Raw genomic sequence first — 13963 nt, forward strand, 5'->3', positions numbered from 1 at the left:
CTCCGTGGTTACACACTGGCGGAAGTTACCGCAATCCACCTGTTGCACTTCGAACAGCAAAAGTACCTCGACAAAATCGATATTTGGCCTTGTTAAAAACTAAGCCAATCGAAGCCACGGGAAAGTTCTAGAACTAGTAGCTACATTCTATCCGTGTCAACTTTAATGGACAAACTAAAGAAAGTTTTGAGTGGCCAAGATAACAATGATGACGGCGACATATTGCAAGTAGGTACGTTTTCTAGCTAGCTAGCTACTGTATGTAGTTAGCTAATATGTTGTTTTACCCTAAATAATATCTAGTTAAGTTTGGATTTATCGCTAAGCATGCTTTATCTACGTTACGAGTATAGTTGCTTAGCATAACATAGTAACGTTAGCTAGAAACACTTGTCTAGCTAGGTCAATGATGATGTTTTCTAGCTATGTTGTTTCTAAATGGTCCGGTGTTGAAACAGGCGGCGAACCAAGCCTCCACCCTGGGCTGGGGCACGCGCATGAAGGGCTTTATCGCGTGTTTCGTGCTCGGGGTCTTGTGTTCCATTCTGGTGAGTCGTCATCTCTCTCCCATCATTTCAGCATTGCGCTGACTGTCAATGACGTGTGTCACTCAGTTGTGATTCCCAAACCTCTCTCAGTAAGCCAGTACACACAGATATGTATTTATTCCAGAAAGTATGGAGGGGTTGATCTCGGAGAAATTAAAATCTGTGCATAGAGGTCTAGACACTAAGGGCAAGTTGATCGTGTCTACAGTAGAATAGGAGTCATTTGGGACCAATTGATAGTGTCTACAGTAAAATAGGGGCCGACGCTAAATTGTTCATCCTCTCACCTGGTGGCAGGGGACATGCTTGCTGTGGATTCCAAGGGTTGGTCTGATTCTGTTTGCCGTGCTGTACACATTCGGCAATGTTGCCTCTCTGTGCAGGTGAGTAGAGCGTTGTTGAGTGTGAGTGGGTGTATGTGTGGCTTATGTGGGAATTTACAAAACAGTTAGGCCTATTTTATTGTATCCCTGGGACCCTCCCCAGATCAAAGCTGACATTGTCCTTGTCCAGTTTAACACCTAAGGTGCACATGATACAGCAATCAAATGTGTAGTGCATTTGAACATTACTACAATAAAGTAAGTTTAGTAAAATAATGTGTGTATTCTCAGCACTATGTTCCTGATGGGACCCCTTAATCAGCTGAAGAGGATGTGTGCCAAAGAAAGAGCGCTGGCCACAGCTATCATGCTGGTGAGACCACACAACACACACACACACACACACACACGTTTGTTTTACTATCCTTGTGGGGACCAAAACACGTATTCCCTTTCAAAATGCTATTTTCCATAACCCTAACTCCTAATTCTCACCCTAATTGTAACCCCTAAGCCTAAAATAGCTCTTTTTCTTGTGGGGACCAACAAACTATCCCTAGGACTTCTGGTCCCAACAAGGATAGTAAAACCAAAAAAACACAGTTTTTCTGTTCATTAATTACATGCTGATTGTCTCTCTCCTGACAGACCTGTCTGGTGCTAACTATGTGTTCTGCTTTCTGGGTGAGTAGAACAGACACATGATACATATCCTGCACCTGTTGTGTTATCAAATACCTGCAGGCCTTTTTAGCTAGTATGTTACTCATTAAAACTTTGTCTTACATTGTTCTACCTCAAAGTATATCTGAGTCCTGAGTGCTTCTCTCTCTCTCTACAGTGGAAGAATAATGGTCTAGCCTTACTCTTCTGTATTCTACAGTTTCTGGCCTTCGCTTGGTGAGTGGCGCACACACACACATACGTGCTTGAGTAATCTCCTTCCTTTAGTGTGTGTTTGTGTGGTATTACATCCCTACAGTCTGCAGTCTTAGTGACACACACGCACACACACACACACAGAGTTGTTCTGTGCTGAGGGCTTTTTGGCAGGCAGCTCAATGCCAGGTCCTTATTTGTAACTGAAAACAGAGTAATTATGGCCATAGCTTTTAGCCTGGCTAATCACACACGACTAATGCAGCTATCTTTGTTCTCTCAAGCACCTCCTTCACAAAGACAGGAGATGCATACACACACACTCTCTCTCTCTCTCTCTTGCCCACATACACACACACAGGGGTACACACAGATGTGCAATTAGTTTACAGACATACATAAACACTATTAAAATAACTTACACTGTAACACAACAAACACTCATGCATAAACTCTGTTTTCACAGACTCTCTGCCACTGACACATTTCAGATAAAGACCTTTTACAGCCCTTTGCTGTGTGTGATGTATGACGCTGACTTATGCTATACTTCTGTGTTTCAGGTATGGCCTGTCCTACATTCCATTCGCAAGGTGAGTGTTGGTTTACAGTAACTGCCGGTCCACCTCTGTCCGTAGCCTTAACTGCCGGTCCACCTCTGTCCGTAGCCTTAACTGCCGGTCCACCTCTGTCCGTAGCCTTAACTGCCGGTCCACCTCTGTCCGTAGCCTTAACTGCCGGTCCACCTCTGTCCGTAGCCTTAACTGCCGGTCCACCTCTGTCCGTAGCCTTAACTGCCGGTCCACCTCTGTCCGTAGCCTTAACTGCCGGTCCACCTCTGTCCGTAGCCTTAACTGCCGGTCCACCTCTGTCCGTAGCCTTAAGTCCTATTCACAGTATTACATCTTCCCTTCCCATTCAGTGATAGTTCAGTCCTAAAGCAAAGGCTTTTGAAGTTTTTGAAACTTGACTTTGGAGTGTTTATTCTTTTACTAATTATTATTGTTTGTTTGTTCACAGGGATGCCGTGATAAAGGCCTTCTCTGTCTGTCTGAAGTGAGGCTACAAACCTCCCTTTCTCTCTCCCTCTGAGGGGTTATGATGTGTGTGTTTGGGGGTTGGCTAAAGCCCTCAACTCTCTGGCAAACACACAGACTCCACACAGGTGTGCTGGACTGGTGCCCACTGAGTAAACACTCGTCAGCGAATGCTTTCCAGAGTAGAAGTGTAACTGAGGTATGATGTTGTGTAGAGGAATCTGTTTGTGAGGGATGCCTTATCTTCTCTGTGGGTGTGTGTGGTGTCAGTGTCCCTTTTAAGGTCGGTGTATATGTGCATTTTGTGTGTTTTTCTACATGGTGAGTCCAGCTCCTCTTAATTTACTGTAGGTGGAGGGTCAATGCACCACCTCTGTCATTTCTCTAACTGTAAATCAAACCAGACCAAAACTATTCAGATCTATGTTTAGGTGCCAACATGGTGTGTCTTCACTAGTTATTTGTGCTGTAGGGGTTTATTTACATGTGTTCACAATGTACAGTTGACTACTGATCATTTCACCTGCTCAGGTCTGGAAATCTGTACAGTCAGATGACCTTTTGCACCTCATCCCAAGTGCACTTACCAGGAGTCTGACTCTAAGGTCCTGCTGTTAAACGTTCTTCTAGCTGGATAGATATACAGTTGAAGTGGGAAGTTTACATACACTTAGGTTGGAGTCATTAAAACTCATTTTTCAACCTCTCCACAAATTTCTTGTTAACAAACTATAATTTGAGCAAGTCAGTAAGAACATCTACTTTGTCCATGACACGAGTCATTTTTCCAACAATTGTTTACAGACAGATTAGTTAACTTATAATTAATTCACTGTATCACAATTCCAGTGGGTCAGAAGTTTACATACACTAAGTTGACTGTGCCTTTAAACAGCTTGGAAAATTCCAGAAAATGATGTCATGGCTTTAGAAACTTCTGATAGGCTAATTGACATCATTTGAGTCAATTGGAGGTGTACCTGTGGATGTATTTCAAGGCCTACCTTCAAACTCAGTGCCTCTTTGCTTGACGTCATGGGAAAATCAAAAGAAATCAGCCAAGACCTCAGAAAATACATTGTAGATCTCCACAAGTCTGGTTCATCCTTGGGAGCAATTTCCAAACGCCTGAAGGTACCACGTTCATCTGTACAAACAATAGTACGCAAGTATAAACACCATGGGACCAAGTGGGCCGTCATACCGCTCAGGAAGGAGATGCGTTCTGTCTCCTAGAGATTAATGTACTTTGGTGTGAAAAGTGCAAATCAATCCCAGAACAACAGCAAAGGACCTTGTGAAGATGCTAGAGTAAACAGGTACACAAGTATCTATATCCACAGCAAAACGAGTCCTATATCGACATAACCTGAAAGGCCCTCAGCAAGGAAGAAGGCACTGCTCCAAAACCGCATAAAAAAGCCAGACTACAGTTTGCAACTGCACATGGGGACAAAGACTGTACTTCTTGGACAAATGTCCTCTGGTCTGATGAAACAAAAATAGAACTGTTTGGCCATAATGACCATTGTTGAGTTTGAAGGAAAAAATGGGAGGCTTGCAAGCCAAAGGACACCATCCCAAACGTGAATCACGGGGGTGGCAGCCTCATGTTGTGGGGGTGCTTTGCTGCAGGAGGGACTGGTGCACTTCCCAAAATAGATGGTGTCATCAGGGAGGAAAATTATGTGGATATATTGAAGCAACATCTCAAGACATCTGTCAGGAAGTTAAAGCTTGGTTGCAAATGGACAATGACCTCAAGCATACTTCCAAAGTTGTGGCATTATGGCTTAAGGACAACAAAATCAAGGTATTGGAGTGGCCATCACAAAGCCCTGACCTCAATCCCATAGAACATTTTTGGGCAGAACTGAAAAAGCATGTTTGAGCAAGGAGGCCTACAAACCTGACTCAGTTACACCAGCTCTGTCAGGAGGAATGGGCCAAAATTCACCCAACTTATTGTGGGAAGCTTGTGGAAGGCTACCCAAAACGTTTGACCCAAGTTAAACAATTTAAAGGCAATGCTACACTCAATTAGTATTTGGTATGTAAACTTCTGACCCACTGGGAATATGATGAAAGAAATAAAAGCTGAAATAAATCATTCTCTCCACTATTATTCTGACATTTCATATTATTAAAATAAAGTGGTGATCCTAACTGACCTGAGACATGGAATTTTTACTAGGATTAAATGTCAGGAATTGATCAAAACTGAGTTGAAATGGATTTGGCTAAAGTGTATGTAAACTTCCGACTTCAACTGTACATGCTGAAAAAAAGAAGGGAAGAACTGCTTCAAGTGCTCCTGAATCTTTCACCTTTTATTTAAAACGTCTGTTTTTGTTTTAGTTATTTTTATTTCAACTCTGTTTCCGGGTAAACATATCTAACTGCTGTTTTCACAGTTGCATGGTTAATTAGTAGTACTATAGACAATTTAGGTTATTTTTTTTCACAGGTATTTTGGTTTACATTTCTGTGTTTTTATCATTTCTGGGGGACTTGGTTATTTTATTTCAATAATGTTTCTTGTAAACACTTCTCTTTAACTGCTGTTTTAACTCTTTCATGGTTAGTACTATAGCTGTTTTCTGGGCAGAATTAAAATATACATTCTGGCTTCAGCATGCCCTAGTCACGACCATTAAAAAACCCTCTCACTGGGGCTGTGTGACTTATGTTAACTTGCAAAAAAGAAATGCCTTACTTCACATGATTTAAACCAGGGAATCACAGCTTTTTTATATATATACTGTACTACTGTAACTCCCCTGAGTGGCCTCTGTTTCATAAAACCCTCCCTATAGATGGTTGTTTCATCTGCAGAAGAACATGTATGATGCTATTAAACACTTGTTTTATAGAATAACATATGTTCTATATTCAGGATACATTGTTTTAGGACTATGGTTAGTCTACTTGTCTAATATGAGCGCAGGTAGTTACAGGTTTGGAATAACTACTTTTTAAATCACGATTGTTTTTGTACCATCTGGAATCCATTCAACACTAATGTTTTACAGGGTAACGATCATTTAGCGATGTTGTAGGCTAATAATGTATGACTATGAATCATGTTTCATGTGTTCTTGTCCTGTTTGTGTGACACCATTTTACAACAGAAATAAACATTTTCAAACTATATTGTGGAGTGTTTTTAATGTGCAAGAGTGAGCGAGTTGTACCACCTGTTTTGCCTTCCTTGGCTTTGTATTTTCTGATGGGGTCTCACTGGGGTCACAGCCACACACACAAACGCATTCCTTGTACAAAAGGTCTAAGGTGTGTATCGTGGGATTATGATTTGGTGCGTTTACCTGTGCTTTGCTTCCCACCTTTTGATATTTGCCTCGCGCTCAGTTAACGACGCTCCTTTATGCGTTTTAAATCAGTAAAGCCCCTAATCTCCGCTCGCCGCCCGCCGCTGATTAAAAAAAAACTTTCTCCAAACACACACACCGCTGCAGCTGCGAGCTCACAAGGCCGTTCGGTCACACCGCCAGCTCGCGGGGATCGGGTGTCGCTATAGGAGCCCTTCTGGACACTGACCGTTCCGTGTGCTCTTGTTCTTCCCTCCTCGGGTGGGGCACGGAGCTTCCACTGTGCACAAATTAGTTGAATCGACAGCAGTTCGAGAGCTTGGTTCTACCTGAAAAATATGATTCTGAGATAATTGGCTTTAAAGTTCTGAACCCTCATTGGTTGGAATGGTGTCAGAAATAAATAGTATTATTTTGAACTGAACATGTCATGAGGTATTTAGACTACTGTATATGTAGAGACCATTGAACTGAACATGTCATTGAGGTATTTAGACTACTGTATATGTAGAGACCATTGAACTGAAGAAGCCTGTGTCAATAACTACATGTTAAATAAATGCAGATACAACCGTATAGTCCCAAACTGTAGATTTGTTTAGACAACACACACTAGGCTACATTAGTGTAGTCCACATGGACTGGTCTCTGAGCCAAGTAGGTCGTCAGACCAAGAGTAGAGGGAAATGTTCTGGGAAGCATTTTACGTTTTCAGTCGTTCAAACTTTAACAACATAGTTTCCATTGTATATGCTTAAGAGCAGGAACTTGAATTATTATCCGAAAAAATAGCCGTATGAAAATACCTAGGCTATATTTAATTTTCTTCAGAAGCTTTTCTGTCGTTTTGGAAGAGAGGGAGGCTTGTTCAGTCCGTGCGCTAAAAGCATCTAATTCCACTCCTTGCCAGGAGCGCCGGTAGTTAGACCATTAACCGTAGTCACGGATAATGATTTATATAATAAGGCTATAGGCCCACGACAGCGACGTTTGTCTTTTTGTGGAATTGTGATCATTCCGAACGGAAAAGCCAGTCAACTTGTCTTCTGACCCCCTCCGGCATGGTCCTTCGCTATCCATGGTGCTGAAAGTGTGCGCCTGAAAAGTCATCATGCTGACAAAAGTGGTCAAATAGGCGTGTGGTATTTCAATGCAAGTTGAGAGAGAGAGAGACTGGTATTATGGCCTGAAGACTTAAAGGGGCTATCCTTAGCCTAGTTGAAACAATAACAAACCCAGGTTTGGAATAAACACTTTTTAAATCACGATTGTTTTTGTACCATCTGGAATCCATTCAACACTGCCTCTGTTTTGGTAAAAAGCTGAGGGATGTGCCTGGGAAATGTAACCACGCTCAAATTCATAGACGAAGCTATGGATGCAAGGACTGATCATCCAATATATACAAATTGTAGTTGTAAGCATGCTTTCAGGCTATAGGCTACAGTGTTTGTTTACATTTACAATGTTTACAAGCTTAAAGTTTGGGTTATGTTGAGGTTTTACCAGTTGAACTAAGCTTATAAGGCATTTACACGTTATGTTCTTCAAGAATCAATGGGGTATGTAACATTCATTTATAAGTCCACAATTAGATTTAGCAACTGCAGATTGACCCTTTAAAGTCTAGGCTAGCTCATCAAAAAACTCTCTTTTCCTCTCTCTCACTCCCTCTTCCTCTCTCTCGCTCTTCCTCTCTCCGTCTGACAAATGACGCTCTATAAATGGTAAATTAGTGACAGTTGATCACATGACCGTCCGGCCGAACCTGTCTTGTGCTCTGCACCAGTGTCGCATTGATTTTCAACTGCAGTTTCTAATCCTCATGGCTAAAACCCCCACATGGGAATTCATTTGTTTTGTTTCAATTTAACCGATTCTAACTACGTTTTTTTCCTCATTACCTGCTCACTCTATTTGCGAGTAAGATATTTGTTTTAACTAACTTTAAACTTTCCTTAGAGAAAACATCAGTCTTATTTGAGAGGTAGCCTTTAACCTTGTTGAGGTCCCCAAATGAAGGTTGAGGGTTTAGCTGAGGGCAGGGCTGTGGGTACCCCCTGCCCTGGTCCTGCCAGCCAGTGCTGTATCTCGCGACTGCTAAGCGTGGTGGAGAGCGAGTTGCAAGCGGGGCGCGAGAAGGGAGACCCCACCGAGAAGCAGCTGAAGGTGACGCTCGAGGAAGCGGAACTGTGGCGGAAGTTTAAGGAAGTCACCAATGAGATGATAGTCACCAAGAGCGGCAGGTGAGCTCGAGCTAATTATAATTTTTTTACCTTTATTTAACTAGGCAAGTGAGTGAAGAATTCTTATTTACAATGACGGCCTACACCAAACCCGGACAACGCTGGGCCAATTGTGCGCCGCCCTATGGGACTCCTAATCACGGACTGGATTCGAACTGGGGTGTCTGTAGTGAAGCCTCCAGCACTGAAATTCTGCGCCTTAGACCGCTGCGCCACTCGGGAGCCCCAGATAGTGAGATAGACGAGAATTTTTGAATAGTCAAAAATATTTTATTGATCCTCAACCGCAAGAGGACATTTATTGAGGAGAGGAGATTCGCAGACAAACATACAGACAATACCAAATGCAAGTTTCAGGTGTTTGGTCATTTGATCACCCATTATATGTTTCCACCCATTGCTAAATTCATTTTATGAACGCATGCAGCATAATTCAAACCTATATTAAAACCTATATTTCTCTGTCACACATATCATTCTAAAACTTCTAACACGTATGTTATATTAGAGGGCTTTGAATCAATTACCCAATTAAGAGACCATTCGATTTCAATTGATAATTCCATTTTCAATTACGCACTTCTGCCAAAACGCATCTTGATCGAATCTTTTAATTCAGCCCTTTTTTCAACTTCAGCTTTGTGTGAAATGTATATAGGCCTAGCTATTGCTCTATTCCTATATAATCATTACGATTTCATAAGAATTAGATCCAAACGAAAACGATTAATTACATAGGCCTATCTGTAATTAAGACCAAGTGCTATTGAATAATATTAGTTATTTAGGAATAGGCAGAACATTTTTTTCATGTCATTAATTAACATTTGATATGTTAATAGTCTATTTGATTCGTCTACAATACATTAGTTTGGAACACTGTTCCAAAAATCCGACTGCAAACCTCGACAAGCTGGTTATTACTGGCTATATTTATCGCCACATTCTTAAATTAAGAAAATATATTAGTTAAAAAAAATCTGCATTCTATACTTAGTATTGCCCGTAGTGTATCGGACGGTTTCATAGATTTTTCTGGCGCATGGCCACTTTTGTGCCGACCCTCCCATGCTCTGAGGGGCGGCTTGACCGGTCCACCGCGCGCTGTAGTGGCAGGTCAGCTCACCTGGTGGGTGTCTGTCCATTTACACGTTGGCCACTTCAGAACGTTTTTATTGGGGGAAAACAAAAAATAATTTAATAAAAGTAAAATGAGTCAGAAAAAAAGTAAAAAAAAGTCTGAAACAGCGAGTTTAGAGTTGGAGTGTGTGTGTGTGTGTGTGTGTGTGTGTGTGTGTGTGTGTGTGTGTGTGTGTGTGTGTGTGTGTGTGTGTGTGTGTGTGTGTGTGTGTGTGTGTGTGTGTGTGTGTGTGTGTGTGCATACTGCGTGCCTGTGTATGTGTATTAATTTGTGTGTTCCAGGCGGATGTTTCCGGTGCTGAAAGTGAGTGTATCGGGTCTGGACCCCAACGCCATGTACTCCTTCCTGCTGGACTTCCAGCCAGCTGACAGCCACCGCTGGAAGTACGTTAACGGGGAGTGGGTTACAGCCGGTAAACCGGAGCCTGTCGGTAATGGTTGTGTGTACATCCATCCCGACTCACCCAACTTCGGAGCCCACTGGATGAAGGCACCTGTCTCCTTCAGCAAGGTCAAACTCACCAACAAGCTCAACGGAGGTGGACAGGTAGAGCACACACACACACACACACACAGACACAGTCCGTCCATAGTCTCTAGCTTTATCTACAGTTCTACTAAAATAAAATATATAAATAGACAGAAACATAATGTTCCCCGTCCTTCCTCCTCTAGCAGTAGACTGCTAACCACTCTCCAATTTTCCTTTCTCAGGTGGTCTTCCTTGTATGCAGCGGGTGAATTAAAGGCCAGCTAGACTACATTTACACAGGCAGTCCAATTCTGATATTTTTTTATAATTGGTCTTTTGTCCAATCAGATCAGCTCTTTTGCCAACAATTGGGAAACATTTCAGAATGTGGCTGCCTGTGTAAATGCAGCTCTATATCTGCAGTGGAGGGGCCCTTCTGTCATGGATCTTTTCATAATCCTTGTCTTTCCTCTAATCTCTGTTTGTTCCCCTGAAAAGCGAAACATCAAGTGTGCACTTATACAATTAGTGCCCTGCTTAGGGCCCCTCTCCTTGCCCACTTCACTCCATGGCCCCTGTCTCCACGGGAACCAGATAAACAGCTCTTAATTGGCTCTCGGAGGTTTAATGCACTTCCTGCTGAGAGCTGCCCACTCCAGGAGGCCCTCCAGGGGCCACACACATACGTGCATGCACACGCACACACTTACTGCTGTGATCTGCCAATTTTTTTCATGGTATTTACATGAACCCATAACCCAAACAAACAAACACAGACACGGATGCCACACACACACACACACACACACACACACACACACACACACACACACACACACACACACACACACACCACACACACACACACACACACACACACACACACACACACACACACACACACACACACACACACACACACACACACACACACACCTCTGACTGGCAGGTAATGTGGTGTTGGCATTGGGTCCGGTAAAGAAGAGTCGAGGCATAATTAAATAATTGCAGTGGTTAGTTGTACATTATGGTAATTACCTGTGTTTTTTTTACTATGCAAAATTGATTTTCCATCAGTCCTTCAGATGTTTTATAGAGAGATGGAGGCAAAAACAGCATATTTAAAAAGCCCACACACACTCCAACTAGAGTGAGTACACACACATGCACTCGCAAACAAAAACAACACACACACACACACACAGACAGACAAACAGACAGACAGACAGACAGACAGACAGACAGACAGACAGACAGACAGACAGACAGACAGACAGACAGACAGACAGACAGACAGACAGACAGACAGACAGACAGACAGACAGACAGACAGACAGACAGACAGACAGACAGACAGACAGACAGACAGACAGACAGAGAAATAGAGAGAGACACAGACAGAGAGACAGAGAGAGAGAGAGAGAAAGAGAGACACACAGACAGCGAGAGAGAAAGAGAGACAGACAGAGAGAGAGAGAGAGAGAGAGAGCCCTGGGCAGCTGGTTGGTGTGAAAGGTGAAGCTAAGCTCCCAATTAGAATAAAAAACAGTTTGTTTTGTCCTCTCTCTGAGGGCTGTAATTGGTTAATTGGTGGAGTGAGGGATTGAGAGAGAGATAGAGAGAGAACGAGAGACTAGATTTTGTGCTAGAACGGACAGTACTGAAATAATATTGTAACTGTCATAATGTAGGCCTGCCCAGGTTTATGAGTTGTACCTACTCTCTTTCTTTCTCTTTCTCTCCCTCTCCATTCTCTTCTTTCATCCCCCCTTCTCGCTCTATTTCTCTCCTCTCCTCTCCTCTCCTCTCCTCTCCTCTCCTCTCCTCTCCTCTCCTCTCCCTCCTCCTCTCCTCTCCTCTCCTCTCCTCTCCTCTCCTCTCCTCTCCTCTCCTCTCCTCTCCTCTCCTCTCCTCTCTTCCCCCATCCCTCTCTCCCTCCAGATCATGTTGAACTCTCTCCATAAGTATGAACCTCAGCTCCACATTGTGAGAGTGGGCGGAAGCCACCGAATGGTCACTAACGTCTCTTTCAGCGACACACAGTTCATCGCTGTCACTGCCTACCAGAATGAAGAGGTGACTGGTCTCACACACACACACACACACACACACACACACACACACACACACACGCACACGCACACGCACACGCACACGCACACGCACACGCACACGCACACACACGCACACAAGCAAGCGCATTCACACACATACACACACAAACAAACACTGTCTACTTGAAAGATTGAGTCGCTACTGGTACGTAATATCAACTGTCATTGAATCAGCGTCATCATCCAGAGTTCACGATTAAACTTCTTGATTAAGCCAGAGCTCCTAAAAATTTCTGTATGTTACAGTCAGTAACATTGTTTATTTCCCTCTGAAGATCACCGCTCTGAAGATCAAATACAACCCCTTCGCTAAAGCTTTCCTGGATGCCAAAGAGAGGTAAGGCCTCATCTGTACCTGCTAGGGTCTCCCACCAGGATATCGCTATGATATTACTGCATGTTAGCATTAGCTTGTCCCATTATGATATCACTGAGGGCTAGCGTTAGCTCCTGAAACGGTAAGCGATTAGCGGGTCGTTATTAGCTGTTTAAAGCCTAGTTCACCATCTCTATGTGAGGCTTGTTGAAGAGGCAGTGTGAAGTGTGTGAGAGAAACTGGAGCTCCTATCACGCGCGTGCACACACACACACACACACACACACACACACACACACACACACACACACACACACACACACACACACACACACACACACACACACACACACACACACACACACACACACACACACACACACACACACACACACACACACACACACACACACACACTACCTTAGCTGTTTACACATATTTGCTAACACAATTAACATGGTTAGCACAGGTCTCACACTAGTCACTGTAATGCTGTATCTCTTGCTTCTTTGAATCGCACCAGTTCACAGAGTGAACTCATATAGGTTATCATTGAATTATTCTCTTTGCAGGAACCACCCGAACAGTCCATTGGAGTCCCCATTTGATAGCCATATGGGAATTCAACACTGTGAGTGGGCCTTTAGGAATAATTTGATTCAAATTGAATTATTTGAATCTACTAAATAACAATAATAAACTTTTAAAGCGTGTGTGTTTCCTCTTCCCATAGGTGGTTGGTTTCTGTCTAACCCAGACTCGCTGTGTTCTGGTGGGGGTCCTAGCTTCCCCTATAGTGGGGGTCTGCCTCTCGCCCCCCCTCATGGGTACAAGCACTACCCCCCCAGGCCAGCTCCCTACCCCACCCCCTACCTGCCGCACCGCACGCACACTTCTGGTGAGACACACCGCCATCTCGCCAGCTCTCTCTTCCAAATCCTTTTTTAACTTCAGTTTAAAAATGAAGCTATCACACCAGCCTGACCTCTTCCCTTGTCCCTCTCATTCTCCGCTCCTCTGTCTCGTTCTCCTCGTCACCCTCATCTCTAACCCCCCCTCCAGTCTCTCTGTCTGAGGGGCTACAGGTGTTGTCTGGGGGTCCTGATGGCTGGTCCAGTGTCTCCTCCCCCGGCCCCTCCTCCTCAGCCCTACCCGTGACCACACCCTCCTCACCCCCGTCCACCAATAGCAGCAGGTACGACACGAAAACATAGATATAGAATAAGTAGAATAAGACATGATATAGCTCTTTAGAATCTACAGAGTTTTTGTTTATAAAGCAAGGTGTGTGTCCTCAGTCAGTACCCTTGTTTGTGGACGGTTGGGCGTACAGACGGGAGTCCTGCCTCTTCTCCCTGCGCCCAGCTTCACGGACCAATCAACAGCGAGAGCCACCCACAGCCACCCAATCACATCCGGCTGGGCGGGCCCGGTTGGCCACCTGTCTCCACCCATTCCTTCTAACAAACTATGTGATTGGTCGATGCCCACACGGGCATGATCAGTACTGCCCTGGGACCCGGCTCGGGAAGCCCTTTAATGAACACATCTTAGATAAT

At 43.8% G+C, this 13963-nt stretch overlaps 2 protein-coding genes across 2 annotated transcripts; both read left to right on the top strand.

The window, feature by feature from the left end:
- Nucleotides 1–5938, top strand: LOC106575771 (vesicle transport protein SFT2B). The gene is made up of 8 exons (XM_014152449.3): nt 1–228; nt 459–548; nt 846–931; nt 1163–1244; nt 1520–1555; nt 1713–1771; nt 2314–2343; nt 2771–5938. The coding sequence occupies exons 1-8, from the start codon at nt 166–168 to the stop codon at nt 2808–2810; spliced, it is 486 nt and encodes a 161-aa protein (XP_014007924.1). The 5' UTR covers nt 1–165; the 3' UTR covers nt 2811–5938.
- A 2155-nt stretch (nt 5939–8093) lies between these two features.
- On the top strand, nt 8094–13868 carry tbx19 (T-box transcription factor 19). Its single transcript, XM_045700392.2, has 8 exons — nt 8094–8362; nt 9785–10049; nt 11916–12050; nt 12364–12425; nt 12977–13035; nt 13138–13302; nt 13467–13599; nt 13703–13868. The coding sequence occupies exons 1-8, from the start codon at nt 8133–8135 to the stop codon at nt 13866–13868; spliced, it is 1215 nt and encodes a 404-aa protein (XP_045556348.2). The 5' UTR covers nt 8094–8132.
- Nucleotides 13869–13963: the final 95 nt, after the last annotated feature.

Source organism: Salmo salar, chromosome 17, assembly GCF_965601325.2.
Source record: "Salmo salar chromosome 17, fSalSal1, whole genome shotgun sequence".
In the NCBI taxonomy this organism is placed as follows: Eukaryota; Metazoa; Chordata; class Actinopteri; order Salmoniformes; family Salmonidae; genus Salmo; species Salmo salar.